General features: G+C 45.7%; 1 protein-coding gene across 4 annotated transcripts in view; it reads right to left on the reverse strand.

Moving 5' to 3' along the window:
• MINDY4 (MINDY lysine 48 deubiquitinase 4) overlaps positions 1 to 25,803 on the reverse strand; it is a 118,035-nt gene that overhangs the window by 76,419 nt on the left and 15,813 nt on the right. For 2 of the 4 annotated variants that reach the window (XR_005021246.1, XM_036863750.1), the window contains exons 5-6: positions 21,430 to 21,516; positions 20,023 to 20,456 (exon numbers count right to left, since the gene is read on the reverse strand). Coding sequence is in view for 2 of the 4 variants with exons in the window: in XM_036863750.1 (XP_036719645.1) it covers positions 20,023 to 20,456; positions 21,430 to 21,516 (521 nt within the window). In the remaining 2 variants the exon portion in view is untranslated. The remainder of the gene's footprint in view (positions 1 to 20,022; positions 20,457 to 21,429; positions 21,517 to 25,803) is intronic. The other 2 variants (XR_005021245.1, XM_036863749.1) reach the window with 1 other exon arrangement.

A 25,803-nucleotide genomic window follows, 5' to 3' on the forward strand; every position in this document is an offset into this window, starting at 1 on the left:
GTTTGGGCTAACTAAATAGTAGCAAAGAAAGCAAGTATTTATTAAAGTAGCTACTGTGGGCCAAATGTTTTACATACATTATTTCATTTACTCTTCATAACATAAAGATAACATAAACGTAAAAGTAGGTATGTCATCCCATTTTTTAGATGAAGAAAGTAAGTTGTAAAGATTTTTTTGAAAACACACACACACTGTGCCCAAGGTCACCCTGTTAATAAGGGACAGATCTGTCCAATTCTAAATCTCGGGCCCTTTCAACCTCACCATGCTGAGTTACTAAATATATTAAAGATGGAGAGCCACCTTGCAAAGTCTCAGAATACAATAAAATGCAATGTTTCCCAAACAGCAGTCCTCAGTAACTTAACAAAGATTTGCTTAATTGGAATAAATTTCAAATAACTCAGAAACTCTGCTGAGCAGAACTGGCTCTTTCACTGAGGATTTAAAAGGTACTTTGGGAACTTGTAATGCCCCGGGCCCGTCATTACGGATATCAATTATCATTGTGGAGCTTGGCAGAAAATGAATCTGGCTACTGTGGCCTCTGCCCGCTCCCGGGCCCGCCCAGGCACACACTTCCTGTCTCCTCAGAGTCTCTATGAATGATCAGTTTCTCCCCTCTGCTCCTGCCGCCCAGCCCTTGGCTTACAAATGTGCTCCTATCTCTCCCATCCTGGAAAGAAAGACCCTGTGCCCTAACCCTCTACCTTCTTGAGCTGCCATCCTGTCCCTGTGCTTCTCATCCCCTCTAACTTCTATTTTTTTTTTTTTTACAGATTTATTTATTTTTGGCTGCGTTGGGTCTTTGTTGCTGCGCACGGGCTTTCTCTGGTTGCGGCGAGCGGGGGTACTCTTCGTTGCGGTGAGCGTGATTCTCACTGCGGTGGCTTCTCTTGTTCCGGCGCACGGGCTCCAGGCGTACAGGCTTCAGTAGTTGTGGCTACAAGGGCTTAGCTGCTCCACGGCATGTGGGATCTTCCCGGACCAGGGCTCGAACCCATGTCCCCTGCATTGGCAGGCGGATTCTTAACCACTGCACCACCAGGGAAGCCCTCTAACTTCTTTTAAAAAGCTGCATGCTCTCGTGCGTGTCCTCACCCTGCTGCAGGTGACCTTCTGCCCCCAGTCCCTACTGGAAGTGCTCTCTCCAAAGCCACTCTGTCACCAGACCTAGTGACCTTTCCAATCTCCCTGCTAAGGGTCTGAAGCTGCCCACACCTCCTGCTTCCTGGAGACCCTCTCCTCCCTCACCTCCCGAGTCCTCCTCTGCTTTGACCACCCCTCTTCCTTACCACATCAAACATGTGGCTCTCCCGTTGCAGGATTCTGACCTTGGCACCTTTATCCTGCACCTTTGGCCATGTCCAGCCCTCCAAGGACTTCAGCTCTCAGCCCCGTGCCAGCTCCTCCCAGATGCCCCCTCCCAACCTCTCATGCAACATTGCCCAGGATCTGCGTTTCTGCCCCACTCCTGACTGTGGAAACAACAGCTCCACTGGACATCTCCAGGAACAGCCTCTTCATCTGCTTCCTGACCCAGTGCCTCCCCCGTCGGGTCCCCTCTCCCTGCCGTCTGCATGCCCAGCCTCCCAGCCCTCCAAGCCCACAACCTCCCTGCACACCAAGTCCCAAGGATTCTCCTCCCAGATCCCCTGCTCCTCGCCCCTCTGGTACAGTCGGGTCAGGGCCCACCCCACTTTCTAGGTCAGATTCCTGCTACTGGTCACCCTTCTCAGTTCTGCAGCGCCCCTGGACTAGTCTCCCTAAAGCACAGCTCTAACCAGCTAAAAAAAACAACCACCACCTAACCAAAAATTCGAGGAACCTTTCTGTTCCTCTCTACTGCTCTTTAGCTTGGCTCTCAAGCACTGTCCAGTCCTCCAGTCTCCTCTCCTCCTGGTCCCCACACATGCCCTGGGTTCCAGCTACACCACCTCACCCGCCTCTTCACACTTGATCACACTGGCCCCTCAGCTTGGCATGCGTCCACTCCCTGAATCACCAGACCAACCTTCTAAGTCCTCGCCCATGTCAGCTCCCCATCAGTCCTTCTTCCTCAGACAGGGGCTTGAGGATAGGGGTTAAGACTGAGGTCCCTAGAGCCAGACTGCCTGCATGAACTCAGGCTGGTTGGTAATTCTGTGCCTCAGTTTTCCCATCTGTAAAACAGAGCTGATACCCCTCCTAGTGTTGCTGTCAGAATTAAATGAGGTAATACATTGAATGCTCTTGCAACAGAATGAGTATTCAATAAATATCAACAGCTTAATTACCCTTCAAACAATCTAGACTCCAGCTCCATGGTACCTGCCCTGTCCGCTTGTCACTTTCTTTTCTTTTTTTTTGTTCTTAATCATGATTTTATGTGTATGGAGGTCTCGGCCTCTTTGGGGCAAGAACCGCATCTTCAGCATCTCTCCCCAGCACTATTCGAACAAGCAAGAGAACTCCATAAATGCATTGTTGAACTGAATAAAATTAAATAACAGGTATTTACATAGAGATCAAAAACTGTTTACTCTATCAGGAAGAGGCTCTACTTCTGAGGGACCCATGGCCGCGAAACCGGTCCCTACAGGAAATGGAAGGAATCCCATGGTTTTAGTAACATCTTGTGCAATGAGCAGAGAAAACAAAGTAGAATTTTCTGGAATGAGGCACACACACAGAATCCAGCTACACAGGAAACTGCCCTGGCGGGTCATCTTTGTGATTTGAAGAATTCTGCCCCAAATGCCCCTGACAGAACTCAGCATCAAAGGCCATCTTTCCAAGGTGGAGGCACCAGCCCAAATGAGTCATGGCCACTGTTTAGGAAAACCAGCTGAGGAGTCACGAGGGAAGGTCCACTCTAGCAGGATGCAACAGGATTTGGCAGGGGAAAGACTTCAGCTCGCTCCACCTAGGCCCCAAGGTAGCCAGCCTATCAGAGTTATACTTGGGGTGAGAACAAGGATGCCCATCTTTTCCCTAAATCAGTGCCCTTTCCCAATCCTTAGGAAAGCTATGAGATTAGGCTCTTTCTCCACGAGCCACCATAAGTGCACATTACCCAAAAATGTCTGCAAATGCAGCAGAATCCAATGCAGGCCCCAGAAAAAAAAAAAAATGGCTGAGGAAGAGCAAGGGAGCTGCTTTAGTCTTTAGGAATGAGATCCCCGGGGACATGAGCAAACTTTCCCCCCCAGAATCTCAGGCTTGGAGGAAGGTGCAGAAGAGCGATGAGTATGTCAGGCACAGCAGTGAGGCCCTTGGCTGGCCCCCAACTGGTCTGTTCCAACCCCGCTCAGACTTCAAGGCCCAGCTCAGGAACAGCACCACCCCCTCTAAGATCCTATGGCACCTCAATGGGCACCAACCATCTGGCTCTGGGACAGATCTGCCTCCTATTTTTAGGTGACTTTCCTGTTTGCTAAATCACTAGTCCCACTCTCCCGTGTATCCCTTGAATGAAGGGGAAGACTTCACATTTCACCTCCCCCTCCCACAAGGCCATGCCAATAATTCAGCTCCATCCAATAGGTTTGGAACAATTCTGAGCAAAATTGAGGGAGGCAGGGTCACAGACGACTTAGCCCCATACTCAGGTGGCTGACAATCCAGAAGGAGAAACATGGTAGCCTGTCAGGTCTCCAGTGTGACATGTGCTATGAGAGGTATGAGAAGGGGATCACGTCCAGGTATAGGAGCAGGGAAGAGATCAGAAAGGCTTCCTAAAGAAGGCAACATTCAAGATGACTTCAATATTGGACATCACAGTTGTGATGGGTTGTGTTGGTTGGTTGGTGAGTTGGTGGGTTGGTTGGTTGGATGGATGGTTGGTTGGCTGGATGATTAGTTGATTAAATGAATATATGAGTAAAAAAATAAATGAGTGAATGAATGAATGCTGACAAGTGAACTTGAAGATAAAGTTTGGATTGTTCCAATTCTATTAAAGATTATCAACTTAAGTTTCATGACACTGTCCCAAACAGATCAGAATGGTTTTCCCTTTCATTCTCCTTACTATGTACATTCTCTCATTTGCTCCATATAGGTTGCCAGGTCCAGGGATATAGCTAGGAAAAACAACAACAACAAAGAAATAAGGCCCACTCCAATCCTCAAAGAGTTCATGGAAGTAAAGATGAATTATCAAATCATTATGCTCTATTGAGGATTACCCATGATACTGAGAAGCAGAAGACAAGCAGCCAGTCTGCGGACTAGGCTAGAATTAGGGTGAAACATAACAAGGTACCTAGGATGCAAAATTTAAGGAGGCACTCAGTCTCAAGGTTCATGGAGGTGCCTACACTGCAGTTGAAACACCGTAAGAGTGAGTGCCTCCTTAAATTTTGCCCCTGGGATACCTCACTTGCTTCACTCTCATCCTGACCCTGTTGCTAATCTCCATACGGGCCTCTCTTTGGGGTTCCGGTAGCTAGGGTCTGCTGGAAGCTAGCTCACAGACCAGCCAGTAAGCATCTTGGAGTGAGGGGAAAAAAGCACCCAGGAAATAAGAGTCTCCATACCCCTCCCCTGCTCTCTGACACTCACCTCCCAAAAATTATCCCTGAGCCTTAACAGCTTCTTTCCATCTAGCAGCAGTGGCTTCCCCTGCATGGAACATCTTCCCAGCCTGCGTGCCATGGACTTGGGCCTAGGGCAGAGCTGGCAAGGCCCAGGTGTGTGCAGAGGAGGATCTCAGAGCCACCATCCTAATGTCCAAAAATGGACAAAATGAGATCATTCACCCTTCCAAGGAGAGGTGTGGACACTCTCTTGCCTCTTTAGCCACACTTTCTTGATCTCAAAGGAAATCTGACTCATGAGAAGTCTCTTTCCCCTGGGGGATGCAACGGATCAAAGACTGAGAAACCCTTGAACTGAAGGTAGGTGGCAGCTATAATTAAAGCACAGGGGTGAGAGCATCGACCCTGCTCCTGGAGGGCTCCGAGTGGCCTGTAACGTGCGCTGGAGCCGTTTCTCATGTTTAAACTCCTGGACGTGCTAGGGAGAGGCCGGCATTCGGAGGAGAGAGAAGGCATTCCACTGTGGACCGGGGACACACATGTAGGGTGAATGTGGGTAAGAGGTGGGAAGGAAAACCAGCTAGGCACAGGGCACTGATGGCAGGTGTGAAGGGCAGCTGTACTGACCCAGAAGACAGGTCCCTGAAGTCAGTTATGAAGGGAAAGCTGGACCAGCACAGGAGCCCCAGGCAGGCCACCTGTTCACACGGGGTTTCTGGCACACAGGAAAGCAACTGTGTGTTGTGTATGTTTCAAGACTCAGCTAATTTCAAACCTCCCTAGTCTGACATAAAGTCCAAATAACGTGCAGAGACAAATTAGAATGGAAATTCTACCCATTACTCGTCCCATGCAGCGCAGATGTTGTCAGACTCAGGATGCTCGGATATGGGGAACAGTCAATAAACCACAAATGCCACATCCTCTGCCCAGCCTCTGCCAGGCCCCAGGTGGCATCATTCACTCCCTCTCAGGATGCAAACAGGCCTCGGCTAGTGATCTGGAGCCCGGGAGTGGGGAGGACCCAGGAGGGATTGGATCTCATTCATCTCTCTCCCACCTGAGTGTGTCGTCATGTCATCATCGTCGGTAGGGGCCTGGTGAGTGTCTGCTGGCTGAAATCACACAACAGGGCCAACCAAAGTCTCTGGGGTCCTGAAGATTGATGAAGATCTGCTGCCACCTACTGTCTATTCTCCTGCAAAACCCGAAAACCTGATGGGGCACACCCTACATCAGTCGCTGTATCCCTGGAATTGCCTACAGGCCTTGACACAGAGCTGTCACACATTGATGCTTTGGTGGGGCTGTGTCTGTGTCCGGGCTGCAGAGATCCACGCAGAACAAGGCAGGCTAATCGCAGCTATTCCTCGCCCAGCGTTACTAGTTCACCATCAAGTCTTGGCATCAAACACGGCCTCTCCAAGCCCAAGGCCCTACTGCCCTGCCAACAGCACCTCCACCTGCTCCCGGATCTTCCACTCCTCTGAGGGCCACAGTTAAGCACCCAATTACATACAGCCTCAGCGGGCCTCTGGCTTCAGAGCAGGGAGCCATCTCATCTTTCCACATCCCCAGTGCCAGCTCTGGGTGCCAAGAAAGCTCAGGGACACCTCCTGTCTGATTGAGACAGCAGGGCATCACCCAGCTTGAAGACAGTGATGGGTTAACATGGTGCTCTTGCAATGTGAGTTGTGGGTGTCGTGATGGGAGGGGCTGTCTGTGGGCTTACATCAGGCTTCTTTCCCAGTCTCCCCCTCTAGGGTCTGTCTCTTCACCTGTAAATGATCCCTGCTTGGCCTGCCTCGCCAGGACATCCTGGCCATGAGCAGGCTTCGAGATTGTCTATTTTTATTATCCCACTGGGAGCTGGGCGAGTATAGAAGGAACCATGAGAACTGACGTGGAAGATGCAGGTGTCCCCCACAGATGACCTTGACTGGGCGCACCCATCCCAGCTGCTATCCACGTTGGCTGCTAAAGGCTCACAGCTGCACCCGTCTCCAGAGAACTCTCCTTCGCAAAACTCAGCCAGGAGATGGCACACTGCCCGCCCCACCCCACGATGGGCCACCCATAGCCAATGACTGACACAAGAAAGATAAGCCCTCTCCTAGCTTAAAGGTGGGAGCAGCTCTGGGTCAGTTCACACGCTCATCTCCCTGTGGGAGCCGCCTGACCCTCCACATCCTTGCTGAGACCTTCCCCTGCCCTGTCCTGCTTCCCTCGCTGCCTTTTTCCTGAGAGCACACCCCCCAACAGATTACATGCACCTGACCCTCCAACTCAGGCTTAGCTTCCGGGGCACTGGTTCCCAAAACTTAGCCTGCAGCCCAGTGCCTGGAGGACTTGTTAAAACACACTGCTGGGCTTCACCCCCAAAGTTCCAATTCAGCAAGTCAGACAAGCTGTGTTTCTAACAAGTTCCCAGGCAATGCAGGTGCCGCTGGTCCAGGGATCACAGTTTGAGAACAGCTGTTCTTGGCACTTTGACCTAAGACAGGAATCATTCAACAAGTAACAGGCAAAGGGGTTGGAGGTGGCAGGATGCAGCACTCAGCCAGCCTCCCAGACAAAACCCTGCAGCCGGAACAGGAGATCATCAGGCCTCCAGCAACAGACCCTCATGCTCGGGGCTGGGGGTGAATCTGCGTTGCTGAGCCCTGTATCATTTTACTATAGGAGCTCAGAGGAGCCCACCATCTAGGAGGGACTCCCAAGGCACAGGGCCCCGTTTACATGCTCATTCTTTACACAAGATGAACATCAGAGACCAGCTGAATAGACTATGATTCCTGGATCACAGAGAAGGTGGAAGTTTGGCCTGGACACGCCCAAGGCCATGTGTACAGTGTAGGATGAGGGGGACGTCAGAGACGGAGGAACCCCTAAAGAGCAGTCCACCCAACCCCTTCCCTTACAGACAGGAGCACAGAGGCCCAGAGAGGGCTGGACGTCTGACCAAGGCAGACAGTCAACCTGCAAACACAGGAAAAATAAGTGCTCGATTTAAAGGCAAGACAATTGCTTTCGCTGTCCTCAGAGAATAGCCGTGAGCAATCCTATTACGCGGGCTCTAGTAATAGTCCTGGTGTGAGAAACAACCTCTTCACAGCTTCAACAAGACCCTGAGGCCAGAAGAGAACTGGCCTGTCACAACAGCATCAACAGGGCCTGAAAAGAGAACCACAAGACAGCTGACCGCTCACATCTGTGGATTCCAGACACATGGTCTCGGACTCGCAGGTCACAGGGAGGCCAGTCAACAAAGAAACACCACTGGCCTGATTAAAAAGTATCAGGGCAGGGAGGACAATGGACTGTGGCCTGGTGCCCATGACTTAAACCTGCTCCTCCCACCATCTTCCTCATTTCAGGGAACGGCAACTCCATCTTCCGGTTGTTCAGCCAGAAACTTTGGAGTCATCCTTGCGTCTTCTCGTTCTCTAATGAGGCAAATCTAATCCATGGTCAAACCCTGTTGACTCTACCCATATACAGGTTTCCCCTTCTACCCAGAAGTAGAGCGTTCCTATGAAACCTTTCCTAAGCTGAGATGGTGTAAAGCAAGGAAGCAATTACCTTAGGACACATCTTGCTAATGGAGGCACAAAATAAATCGAGATCAAGCACAGAGGCTCACAGACCAGTTCAGGGCTATGGCGGCCTGACGCTGAGAGGCTGAGTATGGCTCCCAGGGAAGGAGCTTGGCGGTCCCGCCCTGGCAGCGGTTCAGAGTGCGAGCTGCCTTTGTAACGACTTATTACAAAATGTTGATCACCACTTGCACTTTTTGCCTTTTTCCTTAAAAGTGAAAATCCTCTTTGGATTTATTTTGGTTAGCTAATGTAGGTCTTTAGTGAAAGTGAAGTGGAATAAAGCTAACTCGAAAAGCAGAGGATCCCTCTGTGTGTGTGTGTCTGTGTCTGTGTGTGTGTGTGTGTGTGTGTGTCTGTGTGTGTGTGTGTGTGTGTGTGTGTGTGTGTGTTATAATCCAGCCCACATCTCGCCACCTTCACTGCCCTGCCTGATTCAAGCCACCATCAGCTCTCCTCCAGACAACCGCAGTCGCCCCCTGCCTGGTCCCCCTGCTTCCAGCCTTGCCTCCTGGAATCTATTCTCAACCCCAACCTGGGCAGCCAGAGGGATCCTGCTGAAAACAAGTCACAGAAGGCCATGCCTCTGCCCAACCTCCAAAGCCTCCTGCATCACCTAGAGGCAAAGCCAGCGCTTTCAGCGGCCCCCAGGCCCCTGCTCCCTCTCCCCCACCCTCTCCTCCTCCCCCCCTCATCCACTCAGCCTGAACAGCACCGTGTTCCCACCACAGGGCTTGTGCACGGCTGCTCTCTTTGCATTTGCTCCCAGGGATCAAAAGCTGGTTCCCTGTCTTCCTTCTGGTCTCCTCTCACGTCACCTTCTCAGAAAGGTTTTCCCCAGCTACCCCTTTGTAAAAGAGTAGCCCCAAACCCAGGGCTCCCCATCACACTTCCCTGATTTACCTTTCCTCGTGGCACCCAGGTTCGTTATATATTTAGTCACTGGGTTGTTGTCGTGGGCTGCCTCTCCCCATCAGAAGTATACACTCCAAGAGGGCAGAGACTTGGTCTGTTTCATCCATGTGGAATCCCCAGTGGCTAGAATTGCACCTGGCACATAGTAAGCCATCACGGGTGGCGTGCTGGTAGAAGTTAACAACCGGCTCTCCAGGGAAGGGGGATGCTAATTTGCAGCATTTGCCAATTTCCATGGTGTAAATATTCCTACCATGACCAATTTCAAGCTACCACACTGACCTCAGGAAGACATGGCAACAATCAGGTCCGTAAGCCAGTACAAGCTGGCTCTGACACACTACAGCACTCATTAAAAACTTGTTAATAGGGCTTCCCTGGTGGCGCAGTGGTTGAGAGTCCGCCTGCCAATGCAGGGGACACGGGTTCGAGCCCTGGTCTGGGAAGATCCCACATGCCGCGGAGCAACTAAGCCTCTGTGCCACAACTACTGAGCCTGTGCTCTAGAGCCCATGAGCCACAACTACTGAGCCCACGTGCCACAACTACTGAAGCCCTTGCGCCTGGAGCCCGTGCTCCGCAACAGTAGAAGGCACTGCAATGAAAAAGCCCACTCCGCTTCCCTGGTGGCGCAGTGGTTGAGAGTCCGCCTGCCAATGCAGGGGACACGGGTTCGAGCCCTGGTCTGGGAAGATCCCACATGCCACGGAGCAACTAGGCCCGTGAGCCACAATGACTGAGCCTGCGCGTCTGGAGCCTGTACTCCACAACGAGAGGCCGCGACAGTGAGAGGCCCGCGCACCGCGATGAAGAGTGGCCCCCACTCGCCGCAACTAGAGAAAGCCCTCGCACAGAAACGAAGACCCAACACAGCCAAAAGTAAATAAATAAATTAATTAATAATAATAAAAAAATAACAACGGAAAATTAGAAAATTCATAACTATAAAAAAAAAAAAGAAAAAGGAAAAGCCCACTCGCCACAACTAGAGAAAGCCCGCACGCGGCAATGAAGACCCAACACAGCCAAAAATAAATAAATAAAATAAATTAAAAAAAAAAAAAAACTTGTTAACAAGTTAATTGAATAAATGGATAGTTCTGTGAATTGATGGGGATTTTTTGAGGACCAACTCGATGAACTCAGGGTCTGAAATCAAGCCTCTCCAAAACCAAGGGATTACTGTGTGAGAAATAAGATGTCATATGTTGATGGATGACAATTGTGCTGGAGGCTTACATTGAGTACAGGAAAGACCATACATATTTCGAGCAAAAGCTCTAAACATAGCCAGACAGTGAAAACAGAGCTTATGAAAGGACCATACGACACCTGCAAGAGCTCAGGTGAGCCATTTCCCCTCTGCTCCCTGGGCCCTGTTCCCCAACTGCCAAATGAAGGGCTTGGATCCTAAGGATCTTTCTAGCCCTGACAAACTATACGGTTAAGAATCGAGACAGATTCTAAAGCAACATCTATTCCACTCTGCTTTTAAAACACCCAATTTAAAATATCTTTTAAAAAATCCAACGAGGGCTTCCCTGGTGGCGCAGTGGTTGAGAATCTGCCTGCCAATGCAGGGTACACGGGTTCGAGCCCTGGTCTGGGAAGATCCCACATGCCGCGGAGCAACTAGGCCCGTGAGCCACAACTACTGAGCCTGCGCGTCTGGAGCCTGTGCTCCGCAACAAGAGAGGCCGCGATAGTGAGAGGCCCGCGCACCGCGATGAAGAGTGGCTCCCACTTGCCGCAACTAGAGAAAGCCCTCGCACAGAAACGAAGACCCAACACAGCCATAAATAAATAAATAAATAAAAATTAAAAAAAAAAATCCAACGAAATTAAACTTCAATTCCATGGATTCTATCATACTTTAAGCTTGTATTCTGGGAAAACATCCACCTTCCCCAGGGTGAAATCCATCAATGCTCATGAAATTCACAACTGCCCTGAGCTCACTGGATACACCATGACAGCCACATAGCCAGACATCTTCTACACGCCTAATCCCGCAGCTCCTGGGGACCGTGCAGCCGTGGGTCTTCCTGGTTCCCTTCCCACACATGACCCACATAAAAAAGAGAGAGACATAAAGACAGTCAGACAAGCAGGGGAGAATGGCTGGATAAGGTGAAAACAACAAAATTTCTCCTGGGAGTGGTAGAAAGGGAGAGGGTAAAAGTAAACAGTTTAAAAATCATGAGACCATAAAAGATTTTAAACACTGCAAGAAAAAAACAGTTGCCCTCTGTGGCAGGCAGAATGATGCCCACCCCTAAAGATGCCCTTGTCTTAAGCCCTGGAACCTGTGAACATGTTGGGTTACATGGAAAGGGAATTCTTGGAGATAAGGTTGCTGGTCAGCTGATCTTGAGATGGGGAGTCTATCCTGGATTATCCAGGTGGACACAATGGAACCACAGGGGTCCTTCAAAGGGGAAGAAGGAGGCGGAAAAGGGAGAAAGGGAGAATCAGAGAGATGGGAGCCTGAGAAGGACCCGGCTGACATTGCTGGCTTTGAAGACGGAAAACAGGAGCCACAAGCCAAGGCATGTGGGCAGTCTCTAGAGGCTAGAAAAGACAAGGAAACAGATTCTCCCCTAGAGCCACCAGAAGGACCACAGCCCTGTCAACATGTTGATTTCAGCCCAACGAGACCCAATTCTGACCTCTGTCTTCCAGAAGCTAGACACTGCTGCTGGGCCACTGCCATGGGTTGAACTCCCAAGGGAGGCCAACAACTCTTCTCAACTTCATGACACTGATTACACCCATGTTTCCAAAGGAGACGAGGCAAAATGTATGTGGCTGCACCTTCTGCAGCCCACACACATCTGGAAAACATAAGTTGAAGCTAGTTCTTATTGTCAAACGCCCGGCATGATGTGTTTTGAACTAACATGCAGAAAATCAACCACAGCCGGGTCCATGTGGCCATGAGAAGCCCCAAGGATTCACTCTGAGGGACTCAGACAAATGACAGGCCATCAGGCCCCAAGAGAGCGTAAGCACCACAAGTGAGATTGCCCCCAACCAGACTATCAACCTTCACTAAGTGCCACCTGGGGAGCCATGGGCTTGGCATACTGGGTTCTGGGGACTTGTAAATAAAGAATCACTTTTCCGATGCTCTTAGTCCTGCAGCTGAGGTTTCTAGAGGGCCTAGTCTGGGCCAGGTGTGTAGGTGATAGCAAGATACACAAAGGTATAGAGGAAGCAGAGTGAGGCAAGGGTTACAGGACCACCCAGGTCAGGGCCAGAGGCCCAGCGGATCTGACTGATTGTGAGAGGAATTCCACAAGGGCAGCCCTGACTGGCCAGTGACAAGTGACAAATGGCCCCAAACAGCCACAACCCCTACAATGAGAAGGTGACATTTTCTAAGCATCTTCTAAGATCAAAGGACACAGGAAAGAAACAAAAATCAAAGCAGAAAGTAGTTCCTTCAGCAACTGAGTCAGATCTACGGAGTTAGTGTCAGAAGGGCCTGACTGCACGTATATTCATGTTCCCTGACATCTCAGCAGGTCACGTCCTCCACCTGCCCCCTCTCCCAGGACACATGCTCACTCCCCCACCCCCACGTGTGACTTCCATGGCCATCCCTAAACCTGATGTTGCAAGGCCCAGCAAAGGCTCCCAGTAGCCACCTTTCCTCCAGCTTCATTAGGGCTGAGTGATGGAGCATATGCCATGCATGCGAGCCAGTTCTGCTGTCATCTCACTGTCCCTCGTCATGTTTTAAAAGAATTACATATGCACACGACTCTCTCACCTGAAGAGTTCACAGGATCTTATACACACTAGGTCTCAGACCTATGTTTACTGTATTGAATGAAAAAAACAAGTGATGGGCAGACAAGACTGTTGGAGGGGTATTGGGAAGGGCAGGAAGTAGGTAGTTTTAGCAAGTGGGATTACTTTGGCCCTGGTTTCAAACCAAGGCTGCCACATACAGTTGAGTAGTATGTGCACTGCACAAAGCTGCCTAACTGAGGGGATGAGAGACTGCTGAAATCCAACCCATATTCCATTTGCCAAACCATGAGCCCTTAGGCCTGCATCTACCCAGAATCTTGACAGGTTCCTTTAATTCTGTGTGCCTCAGTTTCTTCATCTAAAATGGAATAATAATTGCTGGGGTGGGAGGATGCTTGTTCTCAACTCCCAGTGTCTCCTGGGAGCTTGGAAGGAGTTCTACTGGTCTACCCTGTAGACCTTTATTCTCTTCCTTTTTATTCACTCCATCCTGAGGGAGGATGTGTGACCTGTCTGATTGGTTAATTTGGGAAAGAAAGGAAAGAGGGGCATTAGGCTCAGCTGCACGCTTTCTCCTCTGGGAGTGAGCTGCTCTTCTAGGGGCCGGACCCTCCCACCACATGGCCCTGGGCCTGAGATGAGGTGGGGAAGTCTGTCCAGCTCTGGGCCCACCAGGCCTCATGATTTGCTGTGTCTCCTACCTTCCCTTTATCAATCACAGAGATGATATGTATTTTACCCCAATCTAGTTGATATCCTTTGTTTTACTTGGCAATTTGTTCAGAACTCAGGAGGAGAAGAATACTATTTAATGAGAACCTCCCACGCCCCGAGAAGAAAACCAATAATATCCACCTGAACGGATTATCGTAAAGAGCAAATGAGATAATACACACATGTGCTTAGCATGGTGCTCAGCATATAGGAAATAAGTAGTGGGTAAACAACAAAGCTCCCAAAACATTTACTGATATAAAGATCAACACTATTATCACATGTTAAGCACTCCTGGTCATACTTCGCCTGGTCCTGAGGGAGGGGTCTGTGGCAGCACATTTACCTGCTACCTTCCTCCTCCTCTAAGACAAAGTCCATACCATCTTTCAAGGGCCTAAGAACTGGTCTAAGGCCACAGTGGTTATAAAGGGCAGAGGTGGTTTGCCAGTCCAGGTCATCAGACTCCAGAGCCCATTTCAGGTTATGATAGGTGCTGTGATAACAATAAAACAGGCTAGAGGTGAGTGGGTGGAGGTGAAGTTAGTCAGAGAAAACCACTATGAGTATAAAACACCTGATTGACAGGAAAGAGACACTCATGAGATGGTTTGAGAGCAAGGCCTTTACAGCAAAGGGACAAACCAGTTATCCCTCTTGTAGAAATAAGTTAGACATGCTGGGTGAACAGGAAAAAGGGCCTACATAAAGAATAAAGATCTGTATATAGCTATGTCAATCCTGAAAGAAAGGAGAAGTAGGGAACTGACCCTACCAGGATACCAGGTTATAACTACAAAGCCATAGTAATAAAAGCTATGGTCATGACCAATGAAACACAAGAGATAGCTAGTATATTTTGTGCATGGCTGCAACCTTAAAATATTGTTAGATGGTCATGATTCTTTTAAAATATGTATATTAAATATTTGTTTAATGTAAAGCCAGTCCTACCATTTCTAGTTTAATAACTAATAAGTAGATAAGGCTGTTCTCTAGAGTGTCTCTGTGGATACCCTAAAAGGCACCAGGATGGATTATGATTTCTGATGATTTCCTGTGTAAGGTCTCTGCAATTTTGCAGCAATCGTAATTAGAAAAAGGAATGGGGAAGAAGTTATGAATATACAGCACTGTTATTGCACTGGCTGGACAATCTATACAGGAACTTAGAAAAGAATCAAGGCAGCTCTATAAATCAACGGGGTAAAGAACAAATTGTAGAGTAGGTGGTGCTAGGAAAACTGTCTTACTATATGGAGAAAAATAAAAGTGAGTCTTTCAACCTAACAAATACAAAAGATTAAATACCTAAATGTGAAAGCTAAAATTACAAAATTAATAGAAAAAATACAGGAGAATACCATTGAAACCTAAAGGAAAGAAAGGACTTAATAAAGAAAAAATGCAAATTGTATGCCAAACAAGAGATTGATTAATTATGCCAAAATTAAGAATTTCTGTTCAACAAAGGAAAAGATATTTTACACAGTCTAAAACTAACAAAATTAATATCTACCAAAGGAAAATTAAATCCTCTTTGGAGGAAGGTAATGTTAACCAGAGCCTCTACAATTATTCACATGCAATGTCTGGAATTGAATCAAAATTATCAGAAATGGAAAGAAACAGGACGAAATTATCAAAACCCAAAAGAAAAAAGACAATATCAATAGACTTATAGGTGATCCAGATATGGAAGTTACCAGACAGCAACTTTAAAATGACTATGAATAATGTGCTCAAGAAAATAAAAGATGGAGAATCTCACAAAAGACTGATATCTACTTTTTACAAAGAAACAGAAATTATAAAACTGAAAAATAACTGAAAGTAATAATTTATTATATATATTTAATAGCATGGCAAAAGAGAAAAAACATGAACCAGAAGATAGAGCAAGAGAAAATATCTAGATTAAAGTACAGAGAGAGAGAAAGATGGAAAATACAGGAAATAATATATTTTTTTAAACCCTATAGAACACAGTGAAAATATCTAGTAATATATGTATAACTGGAGTACCAGGAGAGAAAAGAAAGGATGGGATAAAAGCAATATTTGAAAAGACAATAGACAATAATTTTCAAAACTGATGAAAGGTATCAGTGGAAGGTATCATGGAAACCCCAAACTGAGGAAGCTCTACATATACTAACGGAAACGTCAAAGAAAACCATGTCTGGTCACACAATTTGGCTTCTACCAGATGGGTGGTTACCAGGAATCAATCATTCTGCTACAAAACCTATTATTCTTGTGACTATGAAAAAAAAAAAAAAAAGAAAACCACGTCTAGGCACATCATAGTAACACTGTTGAAAATTAAAGAATGAGAAGAAGCAAAAAAAAAATTAAAAAGAAGCAGTCAGAGGTCAAAAAAAAGACACATTACCTTAAAAAGAGTAATAATAAAAAATGTCAACTTATTTATCAACAGAGATAATGAAAGACTAAGGTAAGATAATGGAATTAAATACTTAAAGTGCTGAAAAGAAAATAAGCCACCAATCTAGAATTCTATACCCATTGAAAATATCCTTCAAAAATAAAGGCAAAATAAAGACATTACCAAACAAAAACTGAAAAAAAAATTTATTGTAACATACCTGCTAAAGAAATACTAAAGAAAGTTCTTCAAGCAAAAGGAAAATGTAAATGCAATAATTATTCCAACTAAAACAAAAAATTATCAGACTGGATTTTTAAAAATCCACATATATGCTGGTTATAAGAGATAAGCTTTAAATATATACTAGACCATAAAGAAATCTCAACAAATATCAAAGGATTGAAATCATACAGAATATATTATGACTAAAGTGGAAATAAGCAAGAAATCAAAAACAAACAGATAACCAGAAAAATAGCCCAAATGCTGTGAATTAGTCAATACATGTCTAAATAGCCCACAGGTCAAAAGAATAAATCACAATGGGAATTAGAAAATATTTAAACTAAATTATATGATTATATAATTTATTAACTTCTGGGATACAAAGCATTACTTAGAGGGAAATTTGTAGCCTTAAAAGATATTACAAAAGAAGAAGGCTGAGGTGGGTAGAAGGTGGGAGAAATGGGTAAACTGGTTTTGTTTTGTTTTGCTTTATTTTAGTTATTTTAAATAAATTATAATAATTATTTTTTAAAAGGGTGAAGGATCCTGGTAAACCCCACAGGCTTTTGGTTGGCACCTTTAAATATAAAGCTACAGAATGGATGAAAGTAAAAAGATGGAAAAAAAGATATACCATGAAAACACTAATCAAAGGAAAGCTGAAGTAGTTATACCTAAATAGACATTAAGGCAATAAGCATTATTAGAGACGAAGAGAGATTTCGTAATGATAGAACAGTCTCTCCGACAGGAAGCTATAAGAATTCTATATGTATATGCATCAAATAACATAGTCACAAAATGTATAAGCAAAGTAGGCCCAGCTTATCTATGGTCACAAAGGGAGTTAATACACTATATCTGTTTAGCTTGCCTTGCACTACCAGTGCCTAAGTGCCTGGCACATATTACATGCACAGTAAATGACTTAAAAAGCCAGTATTACAAACCAGGATGCCTAATACTTCTTACACCCACCCCTGCAGAAATTCTCCAAGCAAATTACTAGTGCTTAAAACATACACAACACACACACACAAAAACGCAATTACCTAACTAGTACAGGATGGTGCTTACGGGCATGATGGGCTTTGGACTCAGAAACACCTAGGTTCATATCCCAGCTCCTTCACTTCCTGGCGAGGCAACCTTGGGAGTGATAACCTCTATGAGTCTGTATTTCCTCATCTGTAAATTGAGGAATACTAATACCTTCTTGCAGGTTTTTTCAAGTATGAAATAGAATAATATATGAAAAATGCCTAGTATAGCATCAGGCACTAAGTAAACTCTCAATTAATGGTAGTAACTAATATTAATAATTATATATAAGAAATATTGAAAATAATCCTGAAATAGCAGTCAAGAAGCCCCCTAAAAATTAGAATCAGAAATGCCCAAAGAAGAAGAGGAGGAAGTAGAAGAGGAAGAGGAAGGAGAAGAACAAGAAGAAGGAGGAGGAGGCGGCTGAGAATCAATAATTTACGATAAAATAGAAATAAATAATAAAATAAAATAGAAAATAATAGCAAATTAAACTCAAAGAAAGTAGAATGAAAGAAAGAATAAAAGTAAGAGTGGGGGGCTTCCCTGGTGGCGCAGTGGTTGAGAATCTGCCTGCCAATGCAGGGGACACGGGTTCGCGCCCTGGTCTGGGAAGATCCCACATGCCGCGGAGCCACTGGGCCCGTGAGCCACAATTACTGAGCCTGCGCGTCTGGAGCCTGTGCTCCGCAACAGGAGAGGCCGCGATAGTGAGAGGACCGTGCACCGCGATGAAGAATGGCCCCCACTTGCCGCAACTGGAGAAAGCCCTCACACAGAAACGAAGACCCAACACAGCCATAAATAAATAAATAAATAAATAAATAAAATATAAAAAAACAAAAAACAAAAAACACTATCTTCTCTCACAAGTTGGAACCCCAAATATATTAAAAAAAAAAAAAAAAAAAGTAAGAGTGGGAATCAATTAATTAGAAAACAAACTTACAAAGCCAAAAGTTAGCTCTTTGAAAAAAGCATATAATTCATAACCCCCTAGTAAAACTAGTTAAGAAATAGAACACAAATTACCAGTATCGGGAATGGAAACAGAGACATCCCTGCAGATCTTACAGACTTTAAAGTGACAATAAGAGGATATTCATAATTAACAAGGACACATGTACCCCAATGTTCATTGCAGCACTATTTACAATAGCCAGGACATGGAAACAACCTAAATGTCCAAAGACAGATGAATGGATAAAGACAATGTGGTACATATATACAGTGGAATATTACTCAGCTATAAAAAGGAATGAAATTGGGTCATTTGTAGAGATGTGGATGGACCTAGAGTCTGTCATACAGACTGAAGTAAGCCAGAAAGAGAAAAACAAATATCGTATATTAACACATATATGTGGCATCTAGAAAAATGGTGCAGATGAACCTATTTGCAGGGCAGGAATAGAGACGTAGACATAGAGAACGGACATTTGGACACAGGGTGGGAAGGAGAGGGTGGGACGAATTGGGAGATTAGGGTTGACATATATACACCACCATGCGTAAAATAGATAGCTAGTGGGAGCCTGCTATATAGCACAGGGAGCTCAGCTAGGTGCTCTGTGACAACATGGATGGGTGGGATGGGGGGTGGGGTGGGAGGGAGGTCCGAGAGGGAGGCGAGATAGGTATACGTATAGCTGATTCACTTCACTGTACAGCAGAAACTAACACAACATTGTAAAGCAATTTTACTCCAATAAAAAAAAATTGTGTATAATTGCACAATTTTATATCAATAAAGTTAAAATATAAATTAAGTGGTTAAATTCCTTGGAAAAATACAACTTGCCAAAACTGACACAAGAAGAAATAGAAAATTTTAATTTAAAAAAATTTTTTAATTGAATCCACAATTTAAAACCTTTTAACTCAATGCTCAGAAGCCTTCTCCAGAAAATTCTCCCAAATATTTAAGCAAGAAATAACACCAATCTCACACTAACTCTTCAAGACCATAAAAAAAAAGAGGGACCACTTCTAGCATATCCTGGACACCAAAATCTGACAAGGCTGTTGTTACAAGAAAGGAAATTTGCCAGCCAATCTCCCTCATGAATTTATATACAAAACCCTACACGAAATATTAGTAAGTCAAATCAAACAATATATACAAAGATAATGCGTCACAGCCAAGGGTGGTTCATTCCAGAAATGTAAGGTTGGTTTAACATTCAAAAAACAATCAGTGTAGGGATCACCAAGGTCTACTGTGAAAGAATGAAAGCAAAGGACTTAGGATAGGGTTAAAAAAAATTGCCCCAGGGCTTCCCTGGTGGCGCAGTGGTTGAGAGTCTGCCTGCCAATGCAGGGGACACGGGTTCGAGCCCTGGTTCTGGGAGGATCCCGCATGCCGCGGAGCGACTGGGCCCGTGAGCCACAACTGCTGAGCCTGCGCGTCTGGAGCCTGTGCTCCGCAACGGGAGAGGCCACGATAGTGAGAGGCCCGCGCACCGCGATGGGGAGTGGCCCCCGCTTGCCGCAACTGGAGAGGGCCCTCGTACAGAAGCGAAGACCCAACACAGCCAAAAATAAATTAATTAATTAATTTAAAAAAAAAAAAAAAATTGCCCCAGAGGAGCGTTGTGGGAACTGATTCAACACCATACCTCTGGCTTAGATGCATCTCTTATACCATATCAGGCTGACCATTGAGAAGAAGTAAGAAGGGCCAAAGAAACCCCCCCCAAAGCCTCCTGGTGTGTGCAGTCTGGGCTGCTTTCTCCCTGGTGGGGTGACCATCATCACCTCCCCTACTTCACAGCCTTGCTCGGAGAGCCCAAGGAGCCACTCGGGACTGAACGGTTCTCCGAAAACCATCACCTGCGCACAGCACACTCACCTGACGGCCGGGGTCTGGCTCCCCTGCTGTTTGAACACTCTTTCCAGCCTCTCCTGGGTCGTCGGGGCATTCCCACTGGACAAGGAGAAATTCAAGGCGGTCCTGTCGGCCTCTGGGCCGCTGTCCACGGCTGGGCTGCCCTCTGAAAGGTCTCTCCACCGGCCGCTCCCGCTCTGGGAAAGCCCTTTGCCTGGCAGGTGAGGAGGGCTGCTGGGCGAGGCTCTCCGCTTTTCCAAGGTCAGCTGGCTGAGCAGGCCCAGGGTGCTCCTGGGGGGGGAGGTGGTGCTGGAAGCCGGGCCCTCCTGCGGGACATGGGGGGGACAGGCTGGGGTGTGAGCAGACAGCTCGGGCACTTGTAGGCTCCCCTCCTCGTGGGGTTGGGTCGTGCTGCTCAAGGCCGGGGACTGCCTCAGCGAGCGTTTGCGGAGGGAATCCTGAAAGGAGCAAAGACAAAAGCAGCGGTGAGGATCCCCTTGGAGGGAGGTGAGAAAATATCCCACGTCAAGCATTTACCCATGATCTTCCCTCCCCCAGGAATGTCTTTCCCATCCTCACTCCTTCTCTTAAAATCCTACCCACCCTTTAAGGAGACACGCAGGGGCTACCACTTCTGTAACGCTTTCACAGCACCCCACCCACATAAATCCCAGGAGCATGCCTCTGTCCCCCCCCCTCATACCCCTTACAGAGAGCTCCAGGGTCAGACCTGTGTTCTAATTCCCGTGTCACCCCCTGCCAGCCGTGTGCTCTGTGGCAAGTCGTTGAACTTCTTTGTCCCTCACTTCCCCACCTGCAATATAACCTGTCCACAACCCGCTATCAATAATTCCTAAATCCCAAAACCCCTAAAAAATGAACATTTCTTTTGGAATCCCATGGCAAATTCTTTTTCATTATTATGAGGTAGGTTGCTTGCATTCTTGGGTTTTTTTTGTTGTTTTTTTTTTTGGTTTTTTGGGCCACGTGGCTTGCGGGATCTTAGTTCCCAGACCAGGGATTGAACCCAGGCCCTCGGCAGTGAGAGCACAGAGTCCTAACCACTGGACCGCCAGGGAATTCCGTTGCGGTCCTTTTTTAAGTGTGAATACTCATATGTTTTGCTGCAGAAATGTTTTGTTTATGGGGTGCTACTCCAAACCCTACTGCAGGCGTTCTGTGGTATGTGGTTTATGCATTGTATTTCCTTTCTGAAGTTTGAAAACAAAATCTAAATTCCAAAACACATTTGCTCAAAGGTTTTGGATGAGGGATTGGGGACCTGCAGTCCCGATCTCCCACAGGACCATGGTGAGGACTAAAGGAGAGACCCAGACCCACGTAAGGCACCAGCACAGAGCCAAACCCTGCACAGCAACCAGCAAATATTACTTACTGCTATGCACCTTTGCCCCGTCCCCGCTTACATACGGCCTTAACCCTTCCTGCCAGTAGACCAGGTGATGGAGGCCATTCTTCCTTCAACTCTGGTGTCCCCAGAGCTCCCAGCCCAGTGACCTATACATAGTAAGCAATGCTTAGAAATGAAGGAATTTCAGAGGAGTCAACAGACATGTCCTCTCCCACTAGCAATCATTAACCAATGAAATGAGAACTCACGTTGTTACCAATCTGAGGTGGAGGAGTAGGGGTAGGGGACAAAAATACACCTGCTGGGCTCTTCCTGGGTTTAAAATTCTGGACCTCTCAGCATTTCCAGAAATAATCCTGAGCCAAATTGTAAAGCCTGTGCCAGAAAAAGAACAGCTAATTCTGTCATATTCCCGCCCGGTGGAAATTACTAGGCACTATAAACCTCCTCTGAAAGCCACCCAGGGCATCCCTTGCCACAGAACAAGGAAAACATTAGTCAACATTCCCAAGGAGACCCAAACTTCCGGTCAAGGGCAGGGAACCCAGCCTCTTACTCATTCTTCAAAAGTGCAGAGCTGATCTAGCAAAAAAAAATGATGCCATACCTAGCAACCTTGCTCTTTTCTCTTGAGCAACCAATAAGTATGGCCAAGGTACTCAAAGGCCCCCAGAACACCTTCCAGAAAACCTGGGGAAATTCTACCTCTATGTCTTTCACAGGATTCAGATACCCCAGGGGAAAAGAACACCTCCAAGAACAATCAGTTCTCCTTTGGGGAGAAGTTTGCAGCAATCTCTCAGCAGTAAAGCAGGTACAAGCCAGCTTCCTTACACCTCAGTTATGAAGGGGTCTGAACTGCACAGACTTGCTGATTAGAAAGTCATGATAGGACAGGACCCTAGCGTTCATCTGGTCCACCAGTTCCCAAAGTGCAGTCCACCGACCTTACAGGTCTATCCCCAAACCCTTTCAGGGAGCTCAAAATTATTTTCATAATAATAATACAACATGATTTGCCTTTTTCACTGTGTCCACATTTGTACTGATGGTGCAAAGCACTGGTGGGAAAAACTGTTGGCTGGCCCTTAGCATGATTCAAGGCAGCAGCACCAAACTTTACCAGTACTCAAGGTATTCAATACCACTTGCAATAAAAGTAAATAAGTGAAATGCTAATTTCACTTAAGAATGTCCATGCTGAAGCATAAAAAATATTGTGTTCAATCTTGACCCTATGTTATACATCTCTTTAATAGTCTGTGTGACAAAATGGGAGGTATATATAAACATTCTGCGGGATGCAGAGGATGAAGGCTGTCACCAGGAGAAGCACTTATGCAGCCATCTGAGTTGTGAGCTAAACTTGCTATTTTTTTCATGGAACAACTGGCAGATGAACTATGGTTATTCAGTATTTGAATATTCAGTATTGAGTATCTGGCAGGCATTTTCTTGAAAATAAATTGAGCCTGTCACATCAAGGAAAATAAATGATACACTGTTGCCAGTGATAAAATACAAGTCATCAGGTAAAAATTAGAATTTGGGGAAACTTGTGTTTGCCACTGTGAACTGGAGGGCTTCTCAAAAACTTTCTGATAAGTTGAGTAGTGACATCAACAAATGCAATTTTTTATGTGTTTTTTCTGTATATTGAAATGTGTCAACGTTCAGAAGATCCATATAACTTAGTAAACCAATAATTTCCACATGACCCAATGCATCATGTTACTAAACCATGCAGTGGTAAAAGAGTCATTCAAAGTTCAAGACAAACCAGTGGAAACTGATACGTAGAAAAAGTTCATTGGGATGGTTTCAGATTCCACATTAAGAAACAACTTGTCTAAACCCTCAGAATGGGAGAAAATATTTGCAAACGAATCAACGGACAAAGGATTAATCTCCAAAATACATAAACAGCTCATGCAGCTCAATATTAAAAAAACAAACAACCCAATCAAAAAATGGGCAGAAGACCTAAATAGACATTTCTCCAGAGAAGACATACAGATGGCCAAGAAGCACATGAAAAGCTGCTCAACATCACTAATTATTAGAGAAATGCAAATCAAAACTACAGTGAGGTATCACCTCACACCGGTTAGAATGGGCATCATCAGAAAATCTACAAACAACAAATGCTGGAGAGGGTGTGGAAAAAAGGGAACCCTCTTGCACTGTTGGCGGGAATGTAAATTGATACAGCCACTATGGAGAACAGTATGTTTTAAGGAACAGTATGGTTCCTTAAAAAACTAAAAATAGAATTACCATATGACCCAGCAATCCCACTACTGGGCATATACCCAGAGAAAACCGTAATTCAAAAAGACACATGCACCCCAGTGTTCACTGCAGCACTATTTACAATAGCCAGGTCATGGAAGCAACCTAAATGTCCATCGACAGACGAATGGATAAAGAAGATGTGGTCCATATATACAATGGAATATTACTCAGCCATAAAAAGGAACGAAATTCGGTCATTTGTAGAGACGTGGATGGACCTAGAGACTGTCATACAGAGTGAAGTCAGAAGGAGAAAAACAAATATCGTATATTAACGCATTTATGTGGAACCTAGAAAAATGGTACAGATGAACCGGTTTGCAGGGCAGAAACTGAGACACAGATGTAGAGAACAAACGTATGGACACCAAGGGGGGAAAGTAGTGTGGCGGGGGGGCCGGGGGGGTTGGTGGTGGTGGGATGTATTGGGAGATTGAGATTGACATATATATACTAATATGTATAAAATAGATAACTAATAAGAACCTGCTGTATAAAAAATAAATAAAATAAAATTCAAAAAAAAAAAAAAAAGAAAAAGAAAACCAGATATCTCAAGTTAAGGAATTTAGTACTTTTCTACATATGGGAAGATGCAGAAGTCAGGGCTCATTAAAATCATTCCTTTGATGCGCACCTCAGCTGTCTGGGGTCAGCATCCTGTGCTTTCTCCTCCTGAGTCTCCTCAGGGTGCGCTATGCGGGGGTTGGTGGTGGCTGCAGTGTCTGATGGTCGGCATGCTATTTCTGTGCTGAGTTCCCTCAGGGCTCACCCTCAGGCAGCTGTAGTGTGATGGCTTGATGGCTGCAACATCCTTTGTTTACTGAAATGGCAGGCAACATTTTTTTTCATTGATAAGGTGCGTATTCAAGGAATGGTTTAAATGAACTCAGACTCTGCATCTTCCTGTACAAAGAAAAGTGCTAACTTCATTAACTTGAGATGTCTGTTTTTCTTTTTTTTTCCCTTTCTTTCTTTCTTTTTTTTTGTTTTTTTTTTGGGTCACGCCACACGGCATGTGGGATCTTAGTTCCCCAACCACGGATCGAACCCATACCCCCTGCAGTGGAAGCCTGGACTCTTGACCACTGGACCACGAGGGAAGTCCCTGTTTTTCTTTAATTAACAGTAATCTTTGGATGTTCCTACTAGCTGGTTTCTTGCAAAAACTCCTGTATATCCTGGCTCCTCCCTTACCTCTTCAGAGCAGTCCCTCAGCGTTATCTGAGAGGCTGTCTTCCAGGCTTAAGTCCTCAGCAAGTCCGTCAAATAAAACATAATTCTTAACTTTTAGGTTGTGTATGTTTTTAATCAACAGAACAATGACAGATAACTATACTTGATCTAGACCCAAAGCAGGTTGTTTTTGAGGGAACACCCAGCCTTGTGAACTGGATAAAAAAAAAGAAAGAAAAAAGAAACAACTTGTCTAGGTTTGGTGTAATATTAAAAAATACCCCTAGTTTTCTGAAAAGACTATTAAAATACTTTTCCCTTTCCCAACTGCATGACCATCACTGAGTCATGAAATTCCAGATCTCGAAGGGATCTTAGACACCTGGTCTAACAAACGAGACCATGGCCAAGAGGAACAAAGACCTTGTCCGAAAATCTCACAGGACGTAGGCTGAGGAGGGGAGAAGGTCCACTGCTTGTTGCCCTGATTCCAAATGAACTGGGAGAACAGTGCTGGTATCTGCAGCTGCACCCACACATAAATATGCCACACGTGAGGGTGGAGGTGACCAGCGTGCACACAGATGACCTATTTTTGGTTGGCTTAGGCTCCCTGATTTGACTGATACTCTACTTTGAGTTTGGCATTTGACCTTCCTTTGTTTTTCTGTTTCTCTTCTGTTTTACAAACCCCTTTTACATTCATTCTCTCCTTTGGTTTAGTCTCCCACCTGATGGGACCCTACCACGGCCCCTCCTTAAGGGAGACTATAAAACATCGGTGTTAAATTTTTAGAATTTTTTTAAAACAAAACAAAACTATAAGGATTGGGATTTCTTTTTCCCTTTTCACTATCATGTGTTAAAAAATAAAAAAAATATGTCCTCTAGACTGGGATGGGTCCCCCCACTCCTGAATGGCAAAGATAAAGCTGGGTAGATGTGTTCTCACCCCGCAAAGG

Source organism: Balaenoptera musculus, chromosome 9, assembly GCF_009873245.2.
Source record: "Balaenoptera musculus isolate JJ_BM4_2016_0621 chromosome 9, mBalMus1.pri.v3, whole genome shotgun sequence".
NCBI lineage: Eukaryota > Metazoa > Chordata > Mammalia > Artiodactyla > Balaenopteridae > Balaenoptera > Balaenoptera musculus.